Source organism: Protobothrops mucrosquamatus, unplaced genomic scaffold, assembly GCF_001527695.2.
Source record: "Protobothrops mucrosquamatus isolate PMUCROS unplaced genomic scaffold, P.Mucros_1.0 scaffold1, whole genome shotgun sequence".
NCBI classification, from domain to species: Eukaryota; Metazoa; Chordata; class Lepidosauria; order Squamata; family Viperidae; genus Protobothrops; species Protobothrops mucrosquamatus.
The window spans coordinates 2,034,740-2,049,612 of NW_015386388.1; the positions used below are offsets into that span (position 1 = coordinate 2,034,740).

The 14,873-nt window shown below is 36.7% G+C and overlaps 1 protein-coding gene across 2 annotated transcripts in view; it reads right to left on the reverse strand.

The window, feature by feature from the left end:
- Positions 1-9,594, reverse strand: part of LOC107303057 (cell division cycle protein 27 homolog) — a 44,748-nt gene extending 35,154 nt beyond the window's left edge. For both annotated transcript variants that reach the window (XM_015832247.1, XM_015832246.1), the window contains exons 1-3: positions 9,510-9,594; positions 2,442-2,517; positions 1,160-1,307 (exon numbers count right to left, since the gene is read on the reverse strand). In XM_015832247.1, coding sequence (XP_015687733.1) covers positions 1,160-1,307; positions 2,442-2,517; positions 9,510-9,536 — 251 coding nt within the window. In that variant the 5' untranslated portion in view covers positions 9,537-9,594. The remainder of the gene's footprint in view (positions 1-1,159; positions 1,308-2,441; positions 2,518-9,509) is intronic.
- Between the last annotated feature and the right edge of the window lie 5,279 nt (positions 9,595-14,873).

Below are 14,873 nucleotides of genomic sequence, written 5' to 3' on the forward strand. Positions count from 1 at the left end.
TGGACTAGATTTGGAAGTTAAGCTAGCCTTTCTCCTGCCTGTTTCTGGAGGGCTTTTCCCAAACCGATCGGATCGACCGCTGTCTCTCTGCAATCGGTGGGACTTCCCCCCTTCTATGTTGCCTGTACGGGGCAACTTCAGGCCCATTTAGTGTCCCCTGGCAGGCAGAAATCAGCCGTAGGGTGTGGAGCCCCTGATCTCTCAGCTGCTGCACTACAGCGCAAAACCGGAAGTCCTACTTCTCAGCTTTCTTATTAACCATATGGAATCCTTAGCTGTATTCCTCATTTACAGGCAAGGAACAAATCATCTCTCATGCAGTTGTTATGAATTTATTGTTTTACATTTAAATAAATATTTTGTCTATCCTGTATTGAGCTTGCAGAGACCAACTTCTCTATGCATTCCTTGTTAAACTGTATCAGTAAGCTACTTCTCTATTAATGCCACATTCATTTCAAGAAGGCAATAAAGCAGCTCCATGGTAACAAAAATTTGCTGATAATTAGATACAAAAACATAATCATTACACTTCTTCCATACTTAATACTAGGGCTATCAATGCTTTGGAGCATATGGAATTACTCAGACATTTTTTGGCAATTGCTTAAACTGGTTTTACTTTTTCTTAGCACTCTGCTGCTACCCTTCACAACTCCATAGAAGAATAGAGCTGCTCCACTCCTTCATGTGGAGGTCTACATAAGTCATCTCACCTTTTTCCCCTTAAAATCTGAACCAGTCCATAGACTACTTAATACAGGGGTATCAAACTGTCGGCCCGCGGACCAGATGCATCATAGCAAAACCACGCCCACCCCATTGCCATCAATGGCAAAAAAGTCATGATACATCGTGACATGTCACGTGATGTTGTGAGTTTGATATCTCTGACTTAATATTTGCAGCTAATCTAAAGCAGCATTGTAGAGATGTGAGCAGTATACTTTAAAATTGTATCATATTAGTTTTAAGACAATATTTCTACATCTTCACTTTTTCTTTTACAAGACTTATACTTTTACAAGACTTTGCTTTTATACATCAAAATGAATGTATTCTGAGTAGCCCAATAGCTGAAAATCCACAAAATGATGACACATATTTTATAAAGAGAAATGCATAATACACAATACTAACAAATGTAGGGACAACTTACTTGCCAAGATCAATGCAGCACTTGGCAAGCAAATATTTACACTGTGGGGTGGTACAACTGTGTCCTTTAAGGAGCCTGTATGCCTTGTAAGCTTTTCCTGAGCGATAGTAACAGGTTGCCAGTAGGAAGAGAGCATCTTCTGAATGTACTGAAGAAATAAAGATGAAAAAATATCAGTTGCTTAGCCCTGAACTTCTGGATGCAAACAGTTAAGGTGCATAGTATTTTGTGGCAACTTTCATGCCAAACTACTCTGAGGATCTACTTATTTTTGTTTTACATAGTAATTACAATCATTTTGTTGGCAAGCATCAAGAGTTCTCCATAACTTAGAAATTTGTGACAATGATATAATAATAGGTTGTACTATGAACAATCATGAACTCACTCTATTCTGTTTGATGTTAGGCCTTTCTCCACTGTTCTTGAAATGCTAGCACCCATCTTTGAGTTTCAGAAAACTATATCAGCAGAGGTTGTCTCTTCTCTTTGCCCAGCCATATCCGTATAGCCTTTGTTTCAAATTGCAGCAGTTAACTGACCTCACCCAGCTAATAAATGACATAGTCTAATACATTTTAATACCTGGAGCCTATACCTTTGAGCAATTATATGATAGGAGGAAAAATATTAATATCAGCACAGCTAAAAATGACAAATTTGTATCATCCATGAATAATATCACAGGATCAGGAACAATAGTAACAAAAAATGCTGCTAGGATGTTTGTGCTGTGCATAGATGGAAATGAGGAAAGGTTTTAAAAACTGTACATTAATATTGACCAATGTCATGAGGGAAAATATTTTCTAGGCCAGCATCTTTCCCTAGGTCTGTCGAGCATCATCCTTTATTTGTGTACATGCTCTATTTTTGATTATGTAAATATGAAATAATGTAACACAATAAAGTACCATTCAGTATATAATAATACTTTCTACAACTTTAAAATATTGCCTAATTTTCATACATTTAGATTATAGAATACAACCTCCTTCCAGCTGAGGGCTGATCTGACAAAGAAGCCTATATTTTAGCTTTTAAAAAAAAGTTTTTACAGTACTATCACTGGACTATTACTCAGAATGCTATCTATTAAAACTATTTTTTCAAGCTTAAAGGAATACTCCTATATACTACTCTGCTATATATAGATACCATCTCTGCTATTGATCAGACCACATTATCATTTAGATTTCATGGATAATGCTGGAAAAAAGCTTCAAAGTATTTTGACAATTCTGCAAATAGTGCAAATATTTATATCAGAGCAGGTTCATACCTTCTGCATACAGTCTCTCTGCCAAAAACACAGCATCCCGATAAGCATAGTGGTTAAGTGCTTGCCATATAGCAGCCTACGAGAAAAGAAAAAATAATATTTATTGTTACCAGATGCAAGCAAAAGATGAATAAATGTATTTCCAAATATATTTACACGTCAACCTATTTACCTGAAATTATGTTTTGTTTTTAAAACTGTAATATTTTTTAAATGCATAGTAATTAATAATTAACTAATTAACCTATTCTGATTTTGTTACTTTAAGCCACCTTGAGGACTGATCTGGATTGACAAGCAAATTGGAAAGAGAGTAAAATTAAACTATTTTTTGAAATACAAAAAAACATTTCAACCAATAAACTTAATATGAAACATACTGTTGTTGCTATGTGGATAAGACTAAGCAGAGCTAAAACCATGGACATGTTTTGATTGCAACCTTACAAATCTGGCCATATACAGGAAACTTGAACAAAAGCTATGTTATGTTATTATTTTGTCCCACTTTTTGGCAACAAATAGATACAGTAAATCCTAATATGCCTGTACTTTCTAAAGCCTATTTTTTGCTCAAGTGGGAGTGCTTTCCTGCACTGCTTTTAAACTCTGGAATGTACTCTTAAGAAGGTATGTTTTTCCACTTTCAGAAAAGGATTCTTTCCTCTTCAATATCTATAAAGATTTTATTATTGTGCTTTAATTTCAATTATTTATATTTTATTTTAAATTTATATTCATTGAGCATAATAAAGATAGAAATGCAGGCTATAAATTGAATTAAACAGTCAGTGAAAAGAACATGTGTGACTATGGAAAATTTTTTACATGTATCTAATAAAGTTAGGATAAATGTCTGTTAAGATAAAACTAGAAAAAAGCTTTAATAGTTTGCATATTTTCCCTAAAAACAGAATTGTCTGGTTTCCAAATATTCAGTACTAATTATAAACCAACATATAGTCCGAAAATATTATATCCATTTTAATAACACTGAAATTTATAAAAGATAACTAAAAGCTAGCAATAATAATACAATAGTTTAGTAGTTTTCACCATTCAAATCATGTCTGACTCTTAGTGACTATACTGGTAGGCAAATGGTCTCTATGCTACTCTGTCAAGCATAGCTTCTGTCAGTTATTGGATGTTCATCTTTATATCAGCTTTGATGGTATCAAGCCAGCAAGTTCTTTGCTTGCCCCTTCTTCTTGACCCAGTAACCATTCCTAGCATCACTGACTTCTCCAATGAATTTGCATGCAGGACATGGCCAAAGTAAATCAGACATAGTCTTGTGATTTTGGTTTCTAGTGATGTTTCTGGTTTTATATGATTCAACACCTCTCTGTTTGTTGTTCTGGCTGACCATGGTATATGCAATAATTTATGCCAGCACCACAGTTCAAAGGCAATAATTGTTCTCTGATCAGGCATTCTTAGTGTCCAACTCTCAAACCCATCCATCTTTATAGGGAAGACTATTGCTCTAACTAGCCTGCTTTTTTATTTATATTAATATTTCTGCTTTTCCAAATCTTATTCATGCTAACCATTGCAGTGCGACCTAAGGTTATCCTTATTTCAGGTGCAGAACTGCCTTCTTGAACAATTTTTGATGTAAGAAAGATACATTCTCAAACTAGTTTAATTTCCTCCTTGTTGATTTTAAACATCTCATGTCCATCTGCAGCTGCTGTCATTATCTTTACTATCTATATAAATAAAAATGTAAATGTTCGTTTGTTCAAAATCTTAAATCTCCGAAAGTTCTTCACCGATTGCTTTGAAATTTTGACACAACGTTGCATTCGAATATGCGCGTGTTTTTATATACCTACTATTATACAGATGTCACACCTGTGACAGGTAAAAACATGCTTTTCCATTTAACCAGACTGAGCCACAGCAACGCGTGGCCGGGTACAGCTAGTAATACTAATATTAATTCAGTAATATAAAACAACACTATAATATTAAAACTCTCTCTATAAACATTTTTGATATTAATGCTAAAACTAAGATTTCTTAGACCTTTAGACTAAGACTAAGACAGGATGAGGATGGGATAGGTGTCTTTGAAGGCCACAAAAAGGATGCTGGGATAGATAAATATTAACAAATAAAAGGGACTACCTCTTTTTAAGGAGAAATCCTTAAATTTACTCATAAACAATACCATTAATTTTTTATTTACAAACTGCAAGTTGTATCAAGCAAAATCTAGTGACATTCCATATAATAAATGGTTCCTTAAGTGAGAGGAAAAAATCAAGAAGAAAACTTTCAATATTACCTGTAACAAATGTCAACAAAGAAAGAACAACAGTTTTTCAACTACATTAGTAGCGTTTAATTCATGTCAGCAGGTTCATTTTTTCTCACTTTAGTATGGACAAAATGGGATAGACTTTAGACTACATGTAATTACAATTAACCTCAATAAGACCATTCTTGCTGTAATAATCCATTTAAAACTGCATTTTTGGAATATGCGTAATTTTTTAGTTGGAAACAAAAGTTTGCCAAGTTGTAGAATATGTAGTGAATAACAGAAACTAAAACAGACAAGTATTTTAGCTTTATTAATTTCATGTATCTTTCCACTCTTCTGATAATAAAAGTTAATTACTTTTTTCCTTAAAGAGAAATACAATACAGGTTTGGCAGTATTCTGCAAAAACTACCATATTTTGTAATTATGCAACCAATAATCCAGTTACACTAGCTTAAAAAAAAAAAGAAAGTTGGTATTTCAATGTATTTTTTGTACCAAAGTTTTAAGGGTTATATTATGGTGCCAAAATGACACCTGCATAGTGCCATTATGCAAATACCATAATTATGCACTTGCATTATAACAGCTGACAAAATAACTAAGACATGATATTTGTGCAATGACATAATCATGCACCTGTCATCATTTGCCATCCCTTGTTGCTCCTGAAAATACCCATATTTGGGCTGACATGGCTGGAAGCAAATGAGTTAGAGAAATGTTAAACAAATAAATATTGCACAAGAACTGTTAATTCAGCGATTGATGACTATATGTCTGCAATATCAGTGGACAGTCAGTCAAAATATAGAAAAAAATTAATTAAGATTTGTTTGGGAAAAGCTGTATAAATACTATATTCATTCATAGTAATATTGCAATATTTTAATAATATTACCCACTTTAAAATGGAGCCCTGAAACTTCTTTATTTCCATTTCATTCCTTCTGCTAGAGTAATCAGATAAACAAAATAACAATAGTTCATTTACTGTGACTGGAATTGAACTCAATAACAAAAAAATCAGTTTGTAATTGTTTCTAATGATTCCAGCCATTTTGGCTTGTGTGCTAATATCAGGTATAGCACCTGCCCCCCCTTCCCTGGGTTCAATATTAAATAAGGTTGGATGTGGTTAGAACTTGGATGCGAGACTTGTAGGGACTACTACGGCTGCAAGCTAACCTTGAAAAAACACCCCAGGAAACCACTTCAGTACTTTTGCCAAATGTGATCTATCACAGAGAAAAGACAAACCCAGGTAAAAAAGTGAGATTATCTATGTCCAGGGAAATTACATTCTTATGTAACAAAGCACTAAAACTCTTTGCTACAAGCATCAATAAGTAAAAACTGTGTTCAGTTGTGCCCAACTCCTGGTAGCTACATGGACACACCTACACAGTTTTTGTGACAGGTGTATGAAAATGGTTAGCCATTACTTTCTTTCTGGATATTTTTTGGTTCCTATCCAAAACAATTTTACTAATATTTTGTCTACTGCTCCACAAACCTAGAATCTACAGAGTTTGAAATAGTATCCTGAAATTTCAGCACACAGACATTACCATTGAAAATAATTATTGAGTTTTAAAAAAACAGATGAAAGATCCTAAAACTAATAGAGGACATCTCATTTACTGATAGAGAAGAAAATTTAGTCCTATTCTATTGCAGAAAGTCCATCAAATCTTTTTGTACTGTGTCTGCAAATATAATTTAAATGCACAACTACTGGAAAAATCACATAAGTTTGATACAGAAATATACATACTACCAACTCTTCTAAATATCTAAGGGAAATATAGTGTTAGGATGTGAGCCCCTCATTTCATGAGAGATAATATACAACATTAGAGCCAACCTCCCTCTCAGCCCAACCTATCACACAGAGTTATTATGGGGAAAATAGCAGGAGGAAGGTATATTGGATATAATTGCTACCTTGAGTTATTTATAAAAATAATAAAGGTAGAATAAAAACAAATAAATATATTATACCAACAAGAACAATATTAAAAAAGCCATACATTAAGTATAGTGTACCTGAAATAACACTAAGAAAAATGCTTATAATTGTAAAACAGCAACCAAAAAGTAGAATACAAAGTCCTTGACGTATGATCACAACTGAGTCCAAAATATCCATTGCTAAGCATGGCAGTTATTAAGTAAGTCATATCCCATTTTACAACTTTTTTTGCCATAGTTGTTAAGAGAATCACTAGTTGTTAAGTGACTCATGCGGTTGTTAAGTGTATCTGATTTCCCCAATTGATTTTCCTTGTCAGAAACTGCAAATAGCTATCCCAGTCATTAATTAAATTTAATCAAATGGTTGTAAGTTGAGGACCTGTTTATTTTTTTGGCTGATAAATTGGTCTTACTGAATATTCCTGGTCTTGGGGCAAATAGGAAAAGGATCTTCAACTTCATCTTCTGATGAAGAGAGTTTTACTACTTTTTCAATATCCATGATACCTAGGCCCCTTAACCAGTAATTTATAATACAGTCAAATAATACAATCATTGATAGATGAAATGTTCATATATATTGCTAGTCCATGTATGATATGCCATATGCTTCTTGTTTTTCCTACTGTAGTAGAAAATATGAAAATAAGATTTTCTAGAGAAAATTCCCCAAAATTTGTATTAACCAGAAGTATCAGTCTAGGAATTGATTCATTACAATCATCTCATAAGCAATAATCACTTCTATCAACTGAGCAATTCTCAATGGTTATTTTAATTAATCATGAAGGACAATTCACAACTGTCCAACCTGATACTTCTAAGAGTGATGTTCACACTTTCATTCAGCATTGAAAACAATCCATAAATTGGAACAATTGTCAAAAGTACATTAATTGGTTCTTCTAAGATGGATTCCAAATCAGTATTAATGCAAGCAGTCTATCTACAAGTGTCTTATAAACTAGTTAGCAGAAATTATAAAGCTAATCCTAGTTTAAGAGTCTCAAAGTTAGAATAAAATTTAACAATGGTGAAAAAACCATAGCATTAAAAAAACCCTCAATGTATCTGTCATGCGAAAATAAATTCGTTAGTTTTAAAGATGGCACAATCTCTTAGCTGTTTTTGCTGCAATGTATTAATATAGTCACATACTGGAAACAGTAATGGGAAAATAAATTTTTTCACCATTATTTGTACCATAGAATAAATATTACAGTTATTTCTAGCACAGGTTGCTTAGGTTCAGTCAGATGCACCTCAGGTTTTTCTTCATTATCATTATAGTTGTCTTCTCCTTTGTTTCATTGCCCTTAATTTCATTGAGATTGGAGAGTCATCTGATTCTGTGATCTGAAAATGGACACCTGGAAATGATTGTGTTCACTGCTTAAGTCATTATTTACTCCAGCTGTCAACCAGGACTAAAGATGAGGTGGGCACCAATGATTGAAAACTAAAGCTTTTAGATGGTGCCTACAATTCTCAGCGAGGAAAAAGAGAACCCCTCAACAGAATGTTATGATTTGATTTGCTGGCTATGGCATTACACATCAAAGATTTTCTTTTTGTTTGCAATTTTTAAGAAGCTTTAAGCTTGCTTTGAGAAAAAGATGACAATGAACTTAAACAAATGAAAATGGATGAACAATCAATAAGCACAGTGGGAAAATAAATTGTAATTTGTAGAGCACCAGTCCATGATATTGTAAAATACACAAGATGAGAAAATTTAGGAAGCTGAAAATAAAAATATGGTTTGAAATGAATTGGGTGAAGAACACAGAAAACTGCATTGCTATATTAAAGAAATAGAAAGCAACATAAACAAAAGCTGGCATAGTGCATATGTCTGATATGCTAGGCCCTTAAAAACATTTTATGACACTTGTAAATTTTTCAAAACTCTTCAGCTCAATACAGGGTTGGCATTTGAAGAAGTAATACTAGTTTCTAGATCTGAATAATGATCCAGCCCTAGCCAGTCTTTCTGCAACAAGGCAGAAACTGAAAATATGGGGCCTCCTCAGCTGGAGCCACAAATATAATGGAGAATCAGAAGGACTGTAGTGGTAGAGGGCCTTTTTGGCAATTAGAGAAGAATCAGATAGCATATAATGTCTTGAAATGACAGAATGGATGATATACGACATAATCAGATTATATATAAACAAGCAATGCAAATGTAAGTCCTTCGTGGAAAAGGAGAAGCTGACAGGAATTATGATAATTAAAGAATATCCAATGCTACTAAACAGGCATGGATTTATTTAGGACCATGGACTGGTACTAAATGGGAGAGATGGGACAGGGATCAATGAGAGAGGGTTCATGTGGGGAAGGCGCTTACACTACAGGTGTCTAAAAGGACAAAAAACAAAGTGTGATCCTTGGGGGCCCAGGAGGTTTTTGAGAGTTGAGAGAATGTATTTAAGTCCAGGAAAGGGGGGGGAGGGAGAATTAAAAACACGAAATGCAAAAGGCAATTTTTAAAAACGACACATCGTTCCTTCCAGAGGAGAGAACTGAACTGATTTACCGGTGCAGGGACAGTCGAAGTACTAACGCGACATTCACAAAGGCAATAACATACTGTAAACTAAGAAAGTGAGATTACAGAAGATTCTCTTGCACCGCCATCCTCCATCCCCCATCCCCTGAAAGGAGCAAAGGGAGTTTGTAAAGGAGCTATATCTTATCAATAGAAAAAGAAGAGCAGGAACCCTTCTTTCTCCTGAGGCTCCTTTCCTCTTTTTTCTCCTGCTTTCGTTTCTCCCCTCCCAGTACAGGCCCTTCGCCACCGGTGTCCGTACCTGGACGGGTTCCTGCAGCACCGTCATCCTGCCCCGGCTCCCCACTCAGGGACAGGACCCGGATGAGAGAGATTGGGGGGGGAAGGGAGCCCCCTTGTCTCTTTTCTCTCTCCCCGCTCCTCCTGGCAGATTCAGACACCGCCTCAGGGTGTGGCACGACAACGACCCGGATCCCGTCTCATTTAAACTGGCAGCGACCGTTAACTGGGCCGTGAAGGAGGTAAGGAAAGGGAAAGGAAGGCCCCAGCCCGTCAGGAGCCGAGTGTTGCCGAGCAGTCGACGGAAAGTGACGAAAAGATCCGAAGGCAAGACTTCTTCCGCTGCTCCTTCCCGAGCGGAGACGAAAAGGACGCGAACGAACTCGAAGGCCAGGCTTCTTCGTTCTTGACGGAAAGTGCCGAAAGAAAGCGAAAGCGAGTCGGTCTTGGACTGCTCTCTTAATTGAAGTCACCAAAGCATCGTCCGGTCTCGGCTTTATCGTGACGGAAAGAGCCGAAGTGATTCGGAAAACCATATTGATCAAAAGTAAATTACGTCACCATCTTATGTGTACTGTATGTACTGTACATAACTCATGAAAATGATAACATGTTGGGGAAGATTGAAATATCAAAAATTGACCGAGGAGGTTTGTCTCTTATTTCGGAAATAGAGGAACGATAGCCGGAAACACCCAAGCTGCCGAAGGGAGAGGCGGGTGTTTGAGAACTTTTTGAGTCCCGATTGAGAGAAATGCTGCATTTGTATACACTTATTGAAAATGTTTAATTTACAATACTCTAGAAATATTTATACGCCGGTGGGGTGGGGGTGTAGAAGAGTATTCTGTACAAGCTCAGAAACTATCTTGAGGGGAAAGTATCGGATAAAAAATACCCTCTTAAAGGATAGCCTGATTTTTAATCATTAAACTTGAGTGTATGCAGGAAGACCGAAACTATGGCATCCAGAACTAAATGGGGAGACTCAGATTAAATTGGGCCAATTTTACTTAGGTCATTGGGAGAGAGAGAGGTGTGATCAAGATTCAATGTTTTGTTTATTTTAAGGGTTTATAGAGCCACCCATTTCATAAGATTAAAACTATCACAGCAGTTTAAGCTCACAACCACCTGATTAAACAATAACTGCCAAAATACACGACTAACCAGCAAAAAAATCACATCACTACACTAAGAAGCTTACCTAACAGCCTGACCCAAACAGCCTGGAGCATTGTTTCTCAACCTTGGTAATTTTGAAGCTGTATGGATTTCAATTTCCAGAAATTCTCCGCCACTGGGGAATTCTAGGAGTTGAAGTCCCAAACATTTCAAAATTGTCAAGGTTGAGAAAAACAATTAGGACTTCAGAGCCTTAGGAAAGGTTAATGGGCAAGCCCATCCAATTCTCAGAGTGGGGTGGGGGGAAGGCTATTCCACAGGGCAGCCACAGAGAAAGCATATATCCAGGGTACAACAAAATGGCATTGTTTAATGGAGGGATTTTAGAGCATGCCCTCCATGCTAGACCTACAGTAATCCAAGCAGGAAGTAAGACATAAATCACCATGAGGAATGTGCACAATTGGTTCACAAAGGCAGGAGCTGTGAGTTCAAGAGGACCTCCAAATTGTACACCAGTCTGATTAGGCAAGTACATCCCACTGTTGTCATCGTCAGCCATTCAGTTGTGTTCGACCTTGGCCATTTTATGGATCAGCACACTCTATGCCCCTCGCACCACCTCCTTCAGATTCGCCATGGTCATCCTGGTGTCATCCTTTATGGTGTCCAGCCAGCAGGTACTAGGGGGGGCCCTTCGCCTTTTTCCGCTGATCACTTCCAGCATGATTGACTTCAAATGAGTCAGCTCTCATGACATGACCAATGGATGATTCGTTGTTAGTTGCGATGTCGTGTCCGACCCATCGCGACACCATGGACAACGTTCTTCCAGGCCTTCCTGTCCTCTACCATCTTCTGGAGTCCATTTAAGTTCACGCCTACTGCTTCAGTGACTCCATCCAGCCACCTCATTCTCTGTCGTCCCGTTCTTCTATTGCCCTCAATCTTTCCCAGCATTAGGCTCTTCTCCAGTGAGTCCTTCCTTCTCATTAGGTGGCCAAAGTACTTGAGTTTCAACTTCAGGATCTGGCCTTCTAAAGAGCAGTCAGGGTTGATTTCTAGGACTGACCAGTTTGATTGCCTTGCAGTCCAGGGAATGGATGATAGCCTCTGCTGATGTTGGCTTCAAGTGATATTGTGGTGAGGTTGGGTCTAGGGTTGTGTTATTTTTGAGCCCATGGAATGTGTACTAGTCATCTCCAGCACCACAGTTCAAAGGCATCCACCTTCTCCCAACTGCCTTTTCCAGAGTCCATGTTTTGCAGCCATAAGTAGCAATTGTAAAAATTATTGCATTAGCTAATCTACATTTGGATGTGAGGTTGATGTCTTTACTCTTCCAGATGTTATTCATGCCAGAGATTGCAGTTCTTCCAAGTGCTATATGCCTTCTGATCTCAGGACTGCAGTCACCACTTTGGTCGATTTTAAAGTTCAGAAAGATTAATATCTTTACTGTTTAAATGGTCTCATTGTCAATCTGCACTCGATTTACACTCTGACTTGTGTGTTCTCTGCAGTTGTAATTTTGTTTTCTTAATGTTAAGATGCAGTCTAAATTTTTTGCTTTCATCTTTGATTCTCAGAATTAGTCACTCCAGATCCTCCTAATTTTCTATGAAGAATGTTTTATCATCTGCATATTGGGAGTTGTTGATATTCCTAACATTGATTTTAACTGCAATGGTAGATTCCTCCAAATGTGCATTTCTCATAATTATTTCTGTATACATGTTTAATAGTAAAGGTGACAGTATGCAACCTTGCCAAGTTCCTTTTTTAATTCTGAACCATTTTATACTCTGAGTTTCCCATTTAAAATTTAATAGTACTGGCTTGGGCAGAGAAGCCAGCTGGGTGACTATGAGCTAGTCACTCTCTCATTTTTGAAAGTGTTGCTAAGAACACTTTAGGGGTTTGTCGTAGTCACCATGACTCAAGACTAAGTCAAAGCACATTATTGTAAAGTTTTTTAAAAAAAGTTTTGATGAAACAAGTTTTAATCTACTTCCATCAGAAAACCTGGAATCATAGCTCTGTGGTAAAATCTTTGACTGAAAATCAATTCCATAATTATTGATAAGCAATAATTCAAAATGAGATCACTATATACCGTACAAAATATAATGTGGCATCTTAGACTGTTAAATCACATTGTCTATCATTGGAGACTACTTCTTTGGGCATGGGATGGCAAAGGAAACGTTACCTCTAATATTAAGCTGTGTGTCTGCAAATGTTATAGAATATCCTAGTTTCTAATCAAGTTTCTAACCCTAACCTTCTTCTGAGGGACCCAATCTTAAACCTGGTGAGAAGGTAATAATTGTCAGAAGATATAATTGACTTATTGAAAAAAATTAAGCAATTGAATTTCAGATAAGTTTAAGTTTTGCTTCAGCCGAGAAAGCTAGCTGGGTAACTTTGAACTAGTCACTCACTCTCGGCCTAACCCACCTCACAAGTTGTTGAAGAGAAAAGAGTAGCTGGAAGGTGTGCAGGATATATTTTCCATCTTGAATTATTTGTAAAAATAAAGATGGGATATAAATAAATAAGCAAATAGTGAGAGAATAGGTCTATTATGTTTTTGTCAGTATAGCCTAGCAGTGGTTCTCTGGAGGATTTTTGTTTAAAAAAGGATTTTATCTCCCTTAGCTGTCTATTCCACTGTTGAACAACTTTTACTAATGGGATTTTTTTCCTGATTTTAACCAAAATTTATTTTCTTAAATTACAGTGCTATCTTCTACAACAATTCTGAAAATGTTTGCCCAATCTTCTGTGTGAAATCCTTCACATACTTGGAGACAGCAAATATCTCTCTGCAGCCATCTCAAATTCCAAGATTTGTAGCAAGATAACATGTCAAAAGGAAAGGGTTAAGATGGAATTTTGCAAAGAAAAGTAGATCAATTAATATAGATACAACTAGTACTGTATTCAAAATCCTTTAGTCTAGATTAAATTATTACCTAGTGAGTGTCAGGTGAAAAACAATGTAAAAAGCCTAGCTTTAATTGCTAGATAGACAACAATATGCTGAATCCCCCATAACATTGAAACGTCAATATTTGCTCGCTTGTTTTATTGTCATTTAACACATACATTTTATTTGTTTATTAAATTTGTTTGCTGCCCATATCACTTACAACATCAAAATAAAACCATATATACATATACATAGTTAGAACAGCAGCTCCCAACCTTTTCTATACCCCCCACCCCTAGAATGCTTCTGATTTATTCTCGCACCCCTTACAAAAGTTCAAAATAACGGCAACGAATTATGCATATACATTATAATTTTGAAAACCCAAGTTTTCGCACCCCCTGGAATATTGTCTCGCACCCCAGAGGGTGCGAGCACTCCCGGTTGGGAACCCCTGAGTTAGAACAATCAGTGGAACAACCTGCCTCCAGAAGTTGTGAGTGCTCCAACACTGGAAGTTTTTAAGAACTTTGTCTGAAATGATATAAGCTTTACTGCCTGAGCAGGGGGTTGGACTAGATGACCTCCAAGGTATCTTTCAACTTGTTGTTGTTGTTGTTATTATTATTATTATTATTATTCACACACACACACACACACACAGTTTTAAACAGGGCTTTTTTTGTCATAGAACGCCCAGAACGGAGTTCCGGCACCTTTTTTGGATGGACCCTTGTAGGGTAGGCAAGGCGGGTTGTGTGACATGTGTGAGTCCGGCACCTTTTTGTTTTTTAACAAAAAAAGCACTGGTTTTAAATATATGATTTTGAGATGTGTTTTAATACAAGTAGCTCGGGTTGGTAGCTGGGCTGTTGGTTTGATCTCCAGGCTTGATAATTAGGTTGCAAATGTTTCGTCTCTGGGGGGACATCTTCAGTGCGGTTTGAATTGTGTTCGGTTTGTTTGGAATGTTGCTTCCGGTATTTCAGTTGAAGCAACTCTCGCTCTCAGGGGTTGGTAGGCAGGGTCGATGTTAATGTGTCTGTTCACTGATTGGTTGGTGGAGAACCAGGCCTCATGGAATTCTCTCCTTGACTTTACTTGGGTTATAATTGTGGTCCCGGTTAGATTGAACTTGTTTCCTTCCGAGTCCTTGTGGACAGACATGAGGGACAATGGGTCGTGTCTTTTGATAGCCAGGGAGTGCTTGTGCAGTCTGGTAAATAGGTTTTTTCCAGTTTTCCCACATAGTTATTTTCACAGTTGTTGCACTGGACTTGGTATATGACGCCTGATCTTTGATTTGTTTCATTGTCCCTCATGTCA